Genomic DNA, 16,792 nt, shown 5'->3' on the forward strand with positions numbered 1-16,792 from the left:
TGTGTGTGTGTGTGTGTGTGTGTGTGTGTGTGTGTGTGTGTGTGTGTGTGTGTGTGTGTGTGTGTGTGTGTGTGTGTGTGTGTGTGTGTGTGTGTGTGTGTTAAGACTGCTGTGTTCGTACCACGGTGCAGCCCTCCATCATTGTCTGAGTGTGTGTTTTCATGTTTTCCTCTCTTTGTTACAGAGCTCTCTTTATGTGTCTGATTCATGTTGTGTGCGTGCATACCCGAGCAGGTATTTAACAAAGACAAGATGTTTGCTTTATTATCGGCATTAACTATGTAAACACAAAAAGCTTCAAAGTTGCATTCAATGACACTGAAGGGCTGTGGGTGGCTACATCAAAGCTTTATACCTTTCTCACTCCCCCCCCTTTTTAATGAGAAACAGGACTCGCCAGCCTTGACTGAACCTGCCATCTGCGTGTGTGTGTGCGTGTGTGTGTCTTTCTGTTGTTGTTTGTGTCGTCATTTGCATTAATGTGTGTTTGCTTATGTGAATGTGTGAGATGGTATATATCTGAGCACATGTTAGATCAAATAGGTCTCAAGTAATAGTGGGCAAAATAGCAAAAATATGTCGTCACAGTTTCTTTACATTGAATTTGCAAGTTTATTATGATTTGAATTTCTTACATTAAAAGAAGCCTTAAAGGGATTTTACGGACTTTTGAATTTTTATGCCCGTGATTGCCCCCTCAGGCCAAAAGCGTAACGGCAGCTTCAATAGTAGGCTCGTGCACGAGGCGTGCATGCTGTACGTGCACACTCCTTAACGAAAATTACAGCTGAGACAGTCCCGTGTGTGTGTGTGTGTGTGTGTGTGTGTGTGTGTGTGTGTGTGTGTGTGTGTGTGTGTGTGTGTGTGTGTGTGTGTGTGTGTGGCCCAGAGGACAGGAGAACGCGCAGCTAATTAATTAAATAATTTGGTTCTGTAACTTTCTCTTCAGCACAGCCGACGAAGGTTTAAGATGGGTCAGCACATTATCATTAATGTAAAAAAGAAACTCAAAATGAACTATGTTCACACCCAGAATCAAACCCAGGTCTTCTGCATGGGAGTCAGACATCTTACTAGGTGAGCTACACTCTAGTAACATTCATAGTATCTGTAACTTTTATATCCTTGATGACAGCTGAAACAACGTCAAACCAAAGAACGGTTCGGAGCGAAAACGGCTATTTTGTTGCTAATTTGCAGGAAATATCTAGACGAAAGTAGCTAAGGGTCCTCAGAAATGTAGCTAGGCTCATCGCTAGGCGTTAGGAACAGCGACAAAATCGCTGAGTTGGCACTACCTCACTCTCTGCTGTAAAACTACGGATAACAAATGCTACGGGCTATGCCTGAGCGTGAACGCGCATCAAGCAGCCTGCTCGACCCGAGCAGCTCTCTTTTTCTGTGATTTTACAGAAAAACAGGCAATCACAGTAAAAATGCCAGGGCCCATTCTACAGGACCAGGGCATTGCAGGAGAATGTATGAAGAAGACATTTATTATTTCTATACATGTTTTGGCTGTCAAACTTCCATAATGCCCCTTTAAGAAGGAAAGAAATTAAACAGAAAACTTAAGTTGAATAACATTTTTGATAATGCCTTTTTGCAGTTTTCCAAAGGGTTGTGTTGGCAGAAATATTCTGGCAGAATTAGCTGAGTCGTTCAAGTTTAACAAATGCAACAACTACATCAATACTATTACTGAATTATCATTAGCAGCAACGTGATGTAAATTACATTAAGGGCTGTGATATACTGGATGTTAAACAACGTAAACACATGTTTAAAACGGCCGTCCGTGTTACTTGCGTTGATTGGAAGCGTTGTTTGTGCGCGTCCTCCGAAATGAACACAACACATCCAAATGCTGCAATATACGAGTAACCAGTAGGTGGAGTTGACTAAATTGAGCGAGACACACTCTCATCATATTGACTCCATCTCTGGTTTATAGGGCTTTCGTACTATCTACGGTACCGCTGCTCTCTTATTTTCTGTCATGAACTCACATTTAACCAGTTAGTGATCTCTTTTATTGATGCCATGTTTGTTTTACCCACAAACCCGGCTCTCTGTTTGGTCTGAGTAGTCTAGTGTGCCCCCTAGTGGGACACTCCAGTACTACATGCAGTGCTGTGACGTGCAGCAGCAAGGCTGTGAGCAAAGACGCAGCCCGCTGCCTGCACCAATGCGAGACTAAACAAGTAAATCACGGCCCTAAGTTGCGCTTTGTTTAATTTACCTTGGGCATTGAAAATCAGGTCTAGGATAGATGCGAGCCCTGACTTAACCGTACTAGATGCTAGCTGGAAAACTAGGGAAGAAGCTAACTTCTGTTAGCAATGCAAGATCACTTAAATACAAACCAACAGAAGCAAATCTGATGATTGAAGTAATAAAAATAAGCAGCTATTGTAAATGTTTAAGAGTTGTTCAGTTTAAAGGTCAGGGCTCGTCAAACCAGGTAAATAAGATAGACTACTTTTGGCTAAATAGCAGCTAACATTTTTCTGTTTCGCAGTAACATGGCACAACCATAGGGTTGGACTTAGCATTAGCTGCCTTTTATTAACAAATTCTTTATTATAGTGGTTCCCATTTTTTTTCTTTGAGGACCCCCTTGCTTGTGCCCAAGAGAAGCCAGGACCCCCAACCCCAACCTCAACATGCATACACACTTTCCAAAGTTTATACAGACTTAAAACTTGTATATGGAGTTCTGATTATATTGTAGGGTGTGTTATTGGGATTTTATAAATGTAGTTTGCAAATAAAATCTTGCTAACCTCACCAAAGACAAAATTGTGTTGACCCTTTCCATTGCAGTTTGGGAGCCACTGCTTTACTGCTTTACTTATGGTGTAAATCACTATCTCATGATAATGTCACAGTAACAAAACAAAGCCAAACATAACCATCATTTAAACACATTTTTAACATTGCTTAATTTCACAAGCAGTGTTTAGACTAAGGGTGTGTCACATCTAAAACCACCCGGATGAAAACAAATCCAAAACATGTTCAATTCTATTTCTTTCTGACCGATCATACAATACTATCTCTCAGACACGGCAGCTCATCGACACTTTCAAATCTTTCATGATCTTCACTGGGCAACGGTGTCAGAGGAGTAAAGTACTTGCCCCGTAACTGGAAGGTTTCAGGTCCAAGCTCCGACTGTCGCAGTTGTTGTGTCCGTGGGTAAGATATTTAACCCGTCTTACCTGCTGGTGGTGGTGAGGGGGACTGGTGGTGCCAGTGCCTGGCTGCCTTGCCTCTGTCAGGGTGCCCTAGAGTGCATGTGGCTACAATGTAGCTCATCACCACCAGTGTGTGAATGTGTGTGTGCGTGGGTGAATGAATTTTTGCGTAGAACCATAGGCCATCTGCCATTTTTTACCATCTAACATTGCCTAGCCCTAGACTGAAGATAAAAAAAGGGTCTTACATTTAAAAGGAGATTAATGGTTTTCTTAATGATGAATTGGTTAATCAAAAATCCACCCAATGTCTGCAGGCATGACTGACACTTTTTATGACTTGTTCATTTCCTTCTGGGTCTGGTGTGCAAATCCTGCATACAACCACAACAAAGACTCTCCATGTGCGTTGCGCCACCGTCTCACCTTTGTTCGAGTAATGCAAGCACAACATGAGGCCATTTTTACAAGAGCAATTAGCATGAAAGCCGAGATTGTTTTGCAGCAGCAGGCTGCATTTGGATTTTGAGAGAAGTTGGTCTATTTAGCTGCTTGACTGGATTGTTCCTGTTTGGTTTGACAGATCAGAAGAATAATAAGAAAAAGAAAAAAAAAACATCTCAACAGCAGGAAAATGAAAGGCTTAGCATTGAGTAAATCAGCCTTTTGTCTTGTTCAGTTCCAATCAAAGGATAACCAGGAATGTTTGTTTGACAACAGCATTTACAATGCATTGTTCTGAAGCCCGGAGCCTCCCAAACAAAGACAGATAGGCTTTAAACAAGTCATTTAATTAGCACCGCATCCCCAGCTTTGGCTGCAGCAACCAATTATACATTCCTGAGGCATGTGCAGGTCCTATTTCACAGGAGCGTGAGGCAGATCCTCTCCAGCCCTGTCTCTTACAGTACATCTCTCCCCTTCTATTTAAGAGAAGGTAAATAGCCCAGACAGACAGCTTCATTAGCCAGCATCTGAAGAGCGCGGGGCCGATTGTCGCTTAAATAGTGCACTTTTACTGCAGGCCCAGCCGGCGACCTCCGATCAATTACAGCTGACATTATTGTTTGTCGGGAGCTTTTTTCTGGACAGAAAGAAAGTTAACAAAAAAACCTGAAAGAAACTAGATCAAGCTTGAGCTTGGGCTGGAAATGTAATCTCCCCTCTTTCTTGGCTTCTTTCTCTCCACAAACAATAAATCATTCAGTTGAAGAGATAATAAAGTGCCAAGTAGGAGCTAGTTTAATTTTTGTCAGGGGAAATCTGTCCACAACAGAGTTAAGGTTAAGGGGATGCTTGCTTTCTCGTAGCATTTTCAATGACAAGGGCTTAGCTCCTTTTATTTTTTTCCCTCCTCCTGTTTCCCTCGGCAGGATTAGATAGCCGGCAAGACCGAGGTTTTTGTTTTGATGAAGATTAACTGCAGCCCAAATCACTGCAAGTTATCACTTTTTGTCATCAAAATAAATTACTACCCTCTGTTTTAATCATTTTAAAATATTCAGCATTCAATCATTTTTTCAAACTAACTGAAATACCACAGCCCTGATGTAACAGCTTTTTAATCACGCCGTTACCGAGGGCTGTTTTAATTCATTCAATTCATCCTCTGTGATTCGGATCCTTACTTATCCATGCGTGAACTCGTGAGCACGGCGCAACATAATAGCTGAGCTGTTTGCATCGGTATTAAGCGATTTGTAGTTTTAATGACGGTAAATAGGAGTTCACCTTTGCTGGTCCCCCAGGCTTACTTCAGGTAAATTACTCCAAATGTATTGTTTATGCCCTTCAGGAGAACCAATGGGGGGAGCGGGAATTCACCACATCAGCTCTGAACTTCCACGTCGGAGATTAACAGAAACTGACAGTTTTCTTGCTGGAATATCTCCACCATTTCCAAGAGATTAATGAGTCAGATTCGTGTTTTGTTAATATTGTTTTTAAGGAAGTAGAAAAGAACATTAAAAAGTTTTTGGAGAGGACTTCTTATAGTAATTGCAAATGAAAAACACCAGTTTCCTTGAATGAATGCACGCCCTTCTCACCCAGTTCCTTTCACTTGCAGACAAAAGGGATTTGGTCTGTACCCAGGTACCATGTCCCTGAATGGGTCTTTGGGAGGAAGCACTGCTCTGGGATGGGGGTGTGTGACATGAAAAGGGCTGGACGAGCACTAAAAGCGAGACTAATACCCCCTTCAGAGCGAACACAAGTCCAGTGTTCTTGCACCCGGCTGTCAGTCATGAAATTCATATACCTTCAAGTACAAGAAATACCACTGAGATAAGACGAGGAATGTTATTGCAGGAACACGGAGGGGTCTTGTGTTATGTTCGGTGACTTTTCACCTCCTTTGTCAGTCTTTCTTGATGTGGTGAGAATCTGTCTTAACGCTGCGTTTTGATTGAATGGGTGTAACGCGTCTGCCTCAAAGCCAGAACAAGTCTCTTCACTCTGGCCCTTGAGTGGCCTTGAAAGCCTCATACGTAGCCTAGACCTTACCGAGTTGTCCTCCTACGGTAAGTACCCCCGCAATCAGGCCCACTGTGGTGTTTTTTAATTGAGCTTAGCCTGCTGAGTGGTAATTGATTCAGTCTGAGCTGGAGCGGAGGCGCTGATACAAGGTGCTGCTTGGCTTCCGCCTTTCTTTAATCTCCCCCTGCTTTATATTGTTTGGGAATACTCGCCACTGAGAAACGGCATGCCATCTTTCTTATGGAAATCAATGCTTCTTTTGGAAGGAGGTGGGATGACAGAGAGGAGTACTTCTCATGTCCTTTCATTTTCAACCAGTGTCCTTCTCTTTAGAGGCTTCGCCATGCAGATCTCCTTGCCCTTTGGCTACTGATGTTTTGCAAGAAAAAAAGAGTGAAGTTGTTTTTTGGTAGCGTTGTGTAGTGTGCCATCTTTTTTTTAAACCCCCCCCCCCCCTCATTTTTTTCTTTTATGCATTTCTTCTCTTTCTTTTACCTTGAACCAGGTTGCCAAGATAGAGAAAAAAAAGTGCTGAAAATCAACAGAGAGGCTCAGTCAGATCCAGTAGCATCTATGAGGTTTTCTTTAAAGCATTCGGAGGGAAAAGCGTCCAAGTGGCGGAGGAACGAGACCAAAATGTTTCCAGTCACTTTTGATGCTTTCAGTTCAAAGTCTCCGCAGAGCAAGAAGAGGGGGAGGGAAGCGATGCAATGGGCGAGGAGGGAGGTACAGACACCTAGCTTTGACCTTCTGTCTGAGCTTGTGTCCTTTGAAAGTTGCCTTGTTTTCATTAAGCTGTTCAGAAGCACAGAGCAAGGCCACTGTTTGACTAGCCGCTAACCCCCCGGTCCCCGTGGTATCTTTATTAGACAATTTTTTATGTTCCCAGTGTGCCAATGTTTTCAGTTTCACCAATTAGGCCATGGTGGCCAAACAACTGGATCATTTAAAATACTGTACTTACTTGGAATAATTTGTGTGCATAATTTTTTTATTTGCCCAATTTTAGCCCATTTCTCTATCTGTTTCCACATATGGACTGCTGTAATTAGTCTAAAGTCATTCATACTTTGTTGTTAGCTTGTTTATCCGTTTTGGTGCAATTAGAGTTTGTTCTTGTTTTTATGTAGTTGTTGTGATGTAAATGTAGAGGTCACTAAAATCCTTCTTTTTAGTTTGTTGTCAAATAATGAACATCATTATATCCTTTAGTAAACAAATTCCAATACCACACTAAATAAAATGTGATAACATTTAGAAAAAAAATTACACTTTTTTATGGCCAGTACTTGATTTCATGGAAAACAAATGGCCATTTGGAAAACTAAACAGAAAGAGGTGGAACTCTCTGGAAGGTGTGTGTCCCGTAATCTGCTGTAAAACTACCTGAATTTCAGTGAAACACCACACCAGCAGTCAGACATTGTGGTGGTGGTGCGATGGTCTGGGTGACTTTGCTGTAATTGATGGAAGTACAGATGAAACTCAAAAATTCAAAATGTGCAAGAGTTTATTAAGTTCCCATTGGACTTAAGAGGTGAAACTAATCTATGAGAAAGACGCATTCCATGCAGAGCCTTTATGTGTTATAATGGTGTGATGATTAGAATTTGAGTATTGTGAAAAGGTCCAATATTGTAGACTCAGTGTCCCACTCTAATCAGCTAACTAATCCAAAACAACCGCAAAAGGTTCCTAAGCCTTTAGAGGGTCCCTCAGTCTAAGTTGGATTACTGGAAAAAAATGGACTTTTGCACCATAATCAACTTTTTCCAGTTTCACCTGTGAGTTCTGTAGAAATCCTGAAGGAGAAGATCTGACCTTTGACCTTAAACGGGCCATTTATTCTGAAAAACCCTCCAATTTGGCTGAGTTTGAACAATTCAGTAAAAAAGAATGAGACTAAATTGTTCCACTAGGATGTAGGATACATATTACCAGTGATCACACAAGCTTGGTTACTGGTGTTGCCTCCAGGAGAGAAACAACCAGTACTTTTAGGAGTCATCTACTTTTTTACATGAAACCAGGCTGATTTTTTTTTTTACCTTTGATAATTAAAATCATCATGCAAAAATCATTTTCACAGCAACATAATTATTTATTAGTAACATGTGTATTAAAAATAACATATGCATAATGCATATTATAAGCCATTATCAAGTTTTATTAACAGGCTTTGTCGTTTCTACCAGAGCATTATGAGTTCTCTCTGCACCTATCTCACTCATCATGGGCCTCAGTGATTAATGAACAACCTCTCCATGTGTCTCAGGCCTGGAACTCCCCTTCATGATGATGCCACACCCCCTGATCCCCGTCAGCCTGCCCCCAGCCTCTGTCACCATGGCGATGAGCCAGATGAACCACCTCAGCACCATTGCAAACATGGCTGCCGCAGCACAGGGCCAGAGTCTGCCCTCCAGAATGGTCACCTCTGTTATAAAGGTACTTTTTAAAGCTGAATTGAGCTTTTTTTATTTTTTTATTTTTTGAAGCCACTTGAAGATTTGTACATGTTTGTGTATCAGATGTTTATTTTTGGATGTGTGCATTTGTGGCTGTTGGGGTTGCAGGAACGTGTGCCGGACAGTCCCTCCCCGGCCCCCTCCTTAGAAGATAACCGGAGGCCGGGCAGTCACCCATCATCCCACCGCAGCAGCAGTGTGTCCAGCTCTCCGGCCCACACAGAAAGCTCCTCAGACAGAATACGTGAGTTCTGCTTTTTATTTCAAATAAGCGATGCAAGGAAAATCTCCAAACGAGCACTCTGGATAATTAAGACAAGAGGTGTTGCTGTACCTTTTGCAGCCGTACATCACAATGGCCTGTCGATGAACCAGGCCCTGCTAGGTCTGTCCCCCAACATCATCCCAGGGCCTAAAGAAGGAGACCTGGCCCACGACATGAGCCACGAAGCAAAGAGGATGCTCACTGACAAAGGTGAGTCAAACTGTAGATGTTTTACCTCCAACCAAGCAGGAACTTTGGGAGCTGAAAACTAAACACTAGAGAGCCACCAAGTTTATGTCACGGTGCTGTGATGTGATAAACATGTTGATAACCTGTCGTAAGCCTGAACCTGCCTGGTTCAATCAATTGGTAAAGGACATCTAAAGTACCTACTTCTCATTGAAGCATTAAAGCCATTCTATGCAACATTTTCATATTGTAAATCATTCTCTTGAGCCAGTGTGTGCTAAAAAAATCATTTACAGGGTTAATGAAATGTCACCCAGACCCTTACCGCCCTCTGTGGCCAGAATACCACATTTGCAACTTCAGTGTGGCACCTGTTGCACTTAAAACATTAGCTGACATGCCTGTCACTGCAGTCTGCATCCAGCATGTTTTGGATCATGAACACAGCTGATATGTTTGATTTAGCAAAGAACCGCACCAGTAGACACTAACAAAGGCTGGGGAGACATTTCAGCAGCTAGATTAAGGTTTTAAGAAGACAAACGCACATTGAGAAGATGTTTGACCACAGGTAATTTATATTGGACACCAGGGGGTGCTAAAGGCAAGCTAAACTGCCAAGTGGGCCTTTAAATTAATACAAAATAAATTAATAATTATTCCTAAAAAAAAAAAGATGGAGTTGTTTGCCGAAAAGGCGTAACATTGTTACATTGCATTATTGGTATCACCTTAATATTGGTAGAATTATTATATCAATACTATCATTAATTTACATGAAACTAAAGCCCTTATTTGCCCAAATCAAAAAATGGAAAAGTGGAATGTTGCCATTGTTTTGTTCTTGGTGAGGAAGTTAAAGGATTAAGAAATAAAACCATCTTAGTGTCATCATTTTCATTTTTTGAGGACGTCTATACTCCATTCATCTAGTTGTCATCAAAACTAGAAAACTAGGTAGCTGAAATCATATATATATATATATATATATATATATATATATATATATATATATATATATATATATATATATATATATATATAACCAATTATTTATCACTGAGAATGTTTTAATTTGAACAACTGCTTGTGTTAGTTGTGATTTTAGATTGATTTCTTCCTAAATGAAAACAGTCACATTTACCACAGGAAAAAAAGGTGTGTGAGGATACAAGTACATATAAGCCTCTACTGCAGTTAAAAGAAAATTATTTAACTATTAAAAATTTGCAATTACTCATTGATGCTGAATCAGACTGTTATCATCCCATACACCAAATGATAATATAGATATAGTATGTGCCAGAAGAACAAATATCCAGATAGGAAATCTTATTGTTGAGAACTGAGCACACGCACGAAGCAAATAATAGATTTTTGTATTCTCTGTTGGTTTTGGAGGAGCTGTGTGTGCTACAGGGTGGGGCGAGGCTGATAATGATATTAGAACCACTGTGGAAATCACTGGGCTGTGTGTTCCCTGATGGCTCTGCAGACGTGAAGATCAGTGTTAGACCTTCACACGCAGGGTGCGAAGCAGTGAATAGTAATAATTAGCAGGATCATGAGCTGAATTTATGGGTCACAAACTGTCTAACTGTGTGCGCACGTGTGCAGTGGCGTGAAGCGCTTGTGTGCGAAAGCGGAGACGAGATTTTCACGAACAAAGAGCAAAGCAAACACGGTTAAATAAAAAGGTGTTTCGCCAAGTGTCCACAAACATAAATCAGCTGACAGCTTCCTGAAATCCCAGCTGAGGCGCCTCCTCTGTACTGAGATAATCAACACAAATGACTCCTAACTTCTTTGCAACGTTAGAAGAAAAAAAGCCCAAAAAACCACCCGACTATTCTCCTCAGCTCCAACTAGTTGACCTTTGTGCAACTACTGGCAAACACATGCTGTGTTATCTTTGAGATTGTCAATTCCTAATATGTCACCGGACTTGATTAGGATTCTGAGCTCTCCAGAGTGTGCACCAGAGGTCTCTGGCTGTGGAAAACATTTTTATAAAATAACCCATTAATGCAGAGGAGTGCAACTAAATTAGTTACCAATTTGCTGAGCATGAATTAATGAAGAGAGCTTCTCCCGGCTCCAACAGTTGTAATTTTCATAATAACCCCAGACCTTTATTTGGCAGGTTGTTTAGTTTTTTCGTTTGAAGGTTTTCATTAGTCTAATGAGGACTGTGCAAGGGCGAGCAGTCAGCACAATTTACATGAGGAAGCTATCATAATAAATGAGGCAATTTGAATAACATGCACAGGTTTATGCGGCGAGATAAGAGAGATTGTAGCTGCAAAGATACAGAAGTAACCAATACATTAGAACCAGCTAATAACCAAAGTAATTCCAATAAAAGCTTTAAGTGAAAGGAATAAAATTAATGACAGAAATATTGAACTGTAATGATATGATACACAATGCGTTAGATTAATAAAATAAACGCGTCCCATTGTTAAACGAGGGAAAAGGCCTCTGCCTTGTTTATGGTGAGCTTTTTAATTAGGCTTGTTCACCGCATCAGTTTGTTTAGATAAATGAGATAACATTCCAGCGGTTTAATGATATCTCTCCACTTGTTTGATCTTTATGATCCTGGCAGAGCATTAAATTAATCTCTTGCAATGCATTCTTAGAAGAGAGAGCTCGCCGGGTGCGGAGGAAGGATGCTGCGCCTCTGCTCATATGGAGACTATTTAAATCGCCAGACACCTCCGAGACAGGCGCTATAATGTCTCATCACTCATATCCCACAATCCCATGTCTACTTTTTCCTGTCATATCTGGTGATGAAAGATAAAGGCTGTTATTTGGAAACTTGTGTCGCCCAGTGTAGGTTAACCAGATGGTGCTTTTATTTTCAGAGTGTGACTTTTAATTCAACTTTGGTGGGGGGAGTTTGTCCAAATTTTGCCAGATTTAAAAAAAAGAGATCACATAGTGTATGAGGGGGAAAGAAAGCAAGTAGACAGCTAAATGCTGCCTCACATGTGACTAATTGAATCGCTTCAAACAGGAAAGTCTGTGGCGGTGGCTTCCGACAAGCCCCTGTCTCGTGAAACAGCAGGTAGCTGACGAACAAGGAGGGGGAATTAAGAAAGGTACGGAAGCTTTGGTTGTAAACTCACTTTGGACATCAAACACTGGATTTTCCTTTATTTCCTCTGGAGAAAAGGTGTTTGAAATGCAAGCCATATGCACTGTAAGTGTGTTGAAGTGCAAGAGGTTTACTTGAAAAATATAGTAAAAAAAAAAAAGTTAAAAGCATTTCACCAGTCAAAAGCTTATAGCCTCTCAGATCACCTTTCACTCCAGACTTTAACATCTTATGTAAAAGTAAGAGTTCAACCAGTTTTTGTCTAATTTTGACAACTTATGTGCAATCACAATGCTGCAAAGTGGTGCACGACCTATTAGCGCTCAGAGTTCTTGCTTTGTTTTATTAAAATTTAAAAATTTCCACTTTTATTACATAAACAGAATAAATGAGAACCAACAGAACGAGAGGTCATGGGTGTCATTAAAGCACCAGGTAGGATTTTGTCCTTTGGATCTAGTGATGTTTAATCATGTTAAAAAAAAGCTGTAGGGTGGAACTTTTGAAGCCAGCATTAAGAAATGGCCTTCTACTTGCTGCCAACATGACTTTAAAAAGTAGGTGTTGCATTTACCCATTTTCTAGTATATACCCAAGATAACAGGCGCTTACTTGCAGAGATACCCAGATTTTTCATTTTCAAATAATAACAGCATCAACAAATTCAATAAGTATGTCTTACTAGAGTCCCATTATAAAAGTATGTATTAAGGATGATTACTATCATAAAACGCTCAGTTCAATATCTGTAAAATGTACTGAGTTATATGGGTTTGTGGATACTAATGTTGCTTTTTTTTGGCAGTCATCTTGAAATAGAATAGTTCAAAAATTAGCCATTAATGTATCTAATCAACATTTTCTGACATTCCCCTTAAAATGTTTCTAGAGCAGGGGTATTTATTTCCGGGCCTGGAGGTCCCGTATCCAGCATGTTTTAGTTGTTTCTCTGATTCAACACACTTGATTCACCTGTGCAGCAGCTCATCAGGCTCTGCAAAAGCCTGTTAATCACCTGCTGATTAAAAGCAGGTGTGTTGAAACAGAGTTAAAACTAAAATGTGCTGGATACCGGACATCCAGGCCCGGAATTGAACACCCCTGTTCTAGAGTGAGGGTTCACTCCTTCCTTTCAGTATGTTTTGAGGATACCTTTTTCCAAAAAGCATTGCGAAGTGGCCGGGATTTTCCTGCAAACTGTACTATGCGGTAATTAGCTGCCATTATAGTGGACGGTTTCATTTCCACTGGCAGCAAAGTGTACTGTTTTGGACGGTTCCCAGAAGCAAAGGGACGCTGTCATCATGTTTTGACTTTATTTTGTACGTGCTACGCTTCCAAAGCACATCAAACTCCACAATTTATATCAGGATAGACAGGAGGTCAAACACAAAAGCAGTGTAGATCTTCTGGAAACTTTCAAAATGAAAGTCACGTGCAGATAAGCGTACATCATTTCCTGTTAAAACCTCCGTATCAGATGTGAACAGAACAGACTGTTGCAATTCTCCTGTGATTTCGTGACATCACGGAATAAGCCGCATGGATCGCTCTTGCTCTCGTTTCATGTCTGAATCGCTCTCAATTGGAAGGGAGCTTGCGGGTAAAACGCCGCTATTACGTTACATGATGCTTTCACATCTTGTGTAAGGCTGGGGTCAGTATCTATGGCCTCAAATATTTGCTACATATCTGTAGAACGGACTGAGTGAAAGCCACTTTCATGTTTGATAAGGCCATGTGAATGTGGCAGCCATCTGGATTTGACCATTTCAGAGTTTCATTAAAGCCTCTTTTACAAAATAATTAGCCGCAACGCTGAGTCGACATCAGGGAGCCTTGAGTGGTTTACAAGTGGTCAGACCATGGCGGTAATGTGACGCAATTGTGTCATTTTTACAAAATATTAAGCTATGGTGGTAGGGGGTATGGAGACAATCTTCCCTTTAAATTGGACAAAACTTGCTTTTTTTTGCGATCTAAGCCACGCTGGTTACATTTTTCCACAAGGCGCTCCTGAAGGTGTCTGTCCGCTACTGTCCCCATGCAGTCTCTGGTGATCTGAGCTCCAGCTCCAACAGCTCCTGGAGCTCTGCATCACTCCACTTCATCATCTCAGCTGATTCTGTTAGCAAAAACGAAACTTACTTCCCTTGTTTACTTTTATTTGCAGTACAGTTGCCGGCCAGAGCTCGGCACATGATCACGACACCACCCTCTGTGCTTAATATGCATTCACGTGTCCGGCATTGCAGCAATATTACTACCAAGCGTGGCGGCACAAATGGCACAAAATTCCCGCGTCGCCATGCCGCCACGGCACGTTCAGAAGACACTCCATGGCGGCAGTATTTCGCTGATTTGCCGACACAGTGTCTTCTAAAAAGACCTTAAAATGCTTAAATCATGTGATGTGGACGACTCGTTCACGACAACAAATTCTGCTCAGTATTTCAAAAACATTTCTGAGCTGGCCACATTTAGTTAGCCAATGTGAGTTGGACTCACTCCAACAGTTAATGTAGACTTTCTTTGAATATCGATGGAAGTCCTCTAGTGGTTCTATCATGGGTGGTTCTGTAGGTTGAGTGCTTTGCAGTCATGTTTCTGGTTTTATTGTATTTCTGGTACTTCCTGTTTTATTTTGTGTATTCACTTCCTGTCTCATTACAGGCAGCTTCACGACCTGAGGCTCCTCACTAATCAGCCTTATGTCTTGCACCTGTGTCCTGGCTTCTCCATTTATGCTTCTTTGCAAACAGATTCCTTTGCCAGTTTGTCTTCTTCAGTTGAGTAAAGTGAACCTGCTCTCAGTAACACTTAGTGAGAGTGTATTCAGTTAGTTTTGGACTTGTTCAGTTGTGCTGTACTGCCAGGAATCCCTTCAGTTTATTTAACAGTGTGAGCTCTGCATTTGAGTCCGCTTTTGTGCTTTGATAGGTTCATTGGATATTTAACTATAACTACGGCCGAACCAAACAGACACTTTTGTTAAAAACATTATAGCCATGCTTTGTTTTTCAGTGGCAGAAAACATTGCAGTTTGTTTTTACACAGAACAAAAAGGCCTGACAGAACAGTCAGGGCCAGCTACACAATGTAAGCTGATTCTGTAAAGCATCTTTTAAAAGCGGATGAATCATTGGTAATAAGATATCAGCTCCTCCCCACTAAATGTTATGTATACTTGTTGACACAACAGGAGATGCATTTCTAATGTCCTCCAAAGCACACATGGAAAGCGGTGGGGTATTATGTCACCTAGCGCTGCGTTCTTTCATACCTGCTATCAACTCTGACGTGTGGTGCACATGTCATGGTGGACAGATCTAATTGTCTTTGCCAGAAAGCTTCCTATAGATGTCCAGCTGATGAGCTTAATGCCGCTGCCACTTGCAGTCCCAGTGCACAGTTTGAATGATGAGCTTTGAGCATAAGCCTGTGGACACTGGTGGGCTCATGTTGAGAGGAGGGTATATGGTTAGAAGAAGAAAAAAAAGATGAAAAAGACAAAAAAGTGATTCCCAGCCTTTGTAGTCTTTGTGTTGTTCCTCCTTTGCATATGCAGCTGCAATGATAAAACGGTAGGTAAGGGACTTTGGGTTTTGCGAAACTTTCCCCGTCGGTTCTTGACGGTGTAAATATTTCACTGACATTGATGCTATCCTCGTACAGTATCATTAAAAGTTGCTCGGTGTAAGCTCCTTCTCTTCATCTTCCTGACTTTAATGCATCGTGTTTTGCTCAGCCCTCCCGATGTCCTTGGCATTGCAAGCTTCAAACACATGCTGACTACCTGACTTTCCTTAAGTCAGGAGGCAAGATCATTAGCCATCACGGCCCTGAAATGTGACTTGGCAGACAATAATGCTTTATGATCAAACAAGTTGTCAGTGCGTCCTGTTGAAATGAAAGAGTGCAAAAAAATAATTCAATAGAGGATCAATCAAACCCCCCACCCCACCTACAGCCCACGTGAGAGAGACTGCTGATGTTGCAGAGAGGGGGCTATTCCTCCAGGACGCGGGAGTTCATTTGGATATTTGTTCTCCCCCTCATGAATGTTCCATTGCGTGACACCATCTCCTGCTAATCACATTTCACTGAGGGGAAAAAGAAGGGGGGTGGAGGATGCTTTTAGGGACGTTGAAAAGAGAGGTTCTTTTTAATCTTTGAAATGCCTCAAAAGTGACAGAATGCTTTCTCCTGCCAAGACGTGAGCCTCGGATGGGGAGATAAATATGCTGTGGTCAGCTAAGTGTATCTAGTGAGCAGAGAGGCAAATTTAATAATGCATTATCATTCACTGGCGAAGGTGAAATCTCCCTGTCCATCAGAGGGCTGAGGCCTGTTTCATGTTACCCTTCACTGCAAATGAACAAGTGCTTTACTCAGCCATACCAGAGATGCACAGTAGGCACCGGCGCTTTACTCCATACGCCGCTCTGGACTGTCAGAAAAAAACAGCTCTGTAATCAAAGCAATCACCTCTCCGGCTTGACTGGAGACATTCAAGATCACCGTCCGTTATCCTGATCTCTCGAGCAATACCCCCCCCCCCCCTTCTTTTTTTCTCCTCTCTCTGCAAACACAAGACACGTTTTACATATCTGAGCATCTGCTATTATGCAGATTGTGTGAACATATTTACCTGAATGCCCTTGGACAACGGCGTTAAACAATTATGAAGATTATGTTCAATGCTGCGAATTTGCGATTCAAAACGATTCGCATCCAAGCGGCAGCGACGGCGGCAACTGTTGCAGACAGATAAGGTTGACCCTGAATATGTATTTCTGTATTTTTCGGAGACATTCTTGCGGGGTTGTTTGTATGATTTAATATTTACATGTAAACAGTAATTAAGCGCCGCCGCCGACATGCCAGGGCCAGGCTCTGCCAAGGTAAACACCGGCCCTAGTAGTTTGCCACAGTCCATCATGTTTACAGACTCGCGGAGCCGAGCGCTGTTTGTGTGCTCTTCCTGTGGCAAAACCCATAAAACACAACCGATGGGACGCTGCCGGTGTCGCACAGAGTCGCTCTTATCGTCTGGCAGTCTGCTGGCTAACTCGAGGACATTGTGAGT

General features: G+C 41.7%; 1 protein-coding gene across 4 annotated transcripts in view; it reads left to right on the forward strand.

Annotated features, from left to right (window-relative positions):
- The window catches only part of dachd (dachshund d), a 126,658-nt gene that overhangs the window by 88,170 nt on the left and 21,696 nt on the right, over positions 1 to 16,792 (forward strand). For 2 of the 4 annotated variants that reach the window (XM_015965994.3, XM_015965996.3), the window contains exons 4-6: positions 7,954 to 8,126; positions 8,255 to 8,390; positions 8,490 to 8,621. In XM_015965994.3, the coding sequence (XP_015821480.1) occupies positions 7,954 to 8,126; positions 8,255 to 8,390; positions 8,490 to 8,621 (441 nt within the window). Of the gene's footprint in view, positions 1 to 7,953; positions 8,127 to 8,244; positions 8,391 to 8,489; positions 8,622 to 16,792 lie in introns of all 4 variants that reach the window. The other 2 variants (XM_070544052.1, XM_070544053.1) reach the window with 1 other exon arrangement.

The sequence above is a fragment of the Nothobranchius furzeri genome, chromosome 14, assembly GCF_043380555.1.
Source record: "Nothobranchius furzeri strain GRZ-AD chromosome 14, NfurGRZ-RIMD1, whole genome shotgun sequence".
NCBI classification, from domain to species: Eukaryota; Metazoa; Chordata; class Actinopteri; order Cyprinodontiformes; family Nothobranchiidae; genus Nothobranchius; species Nothobranchius furzeri.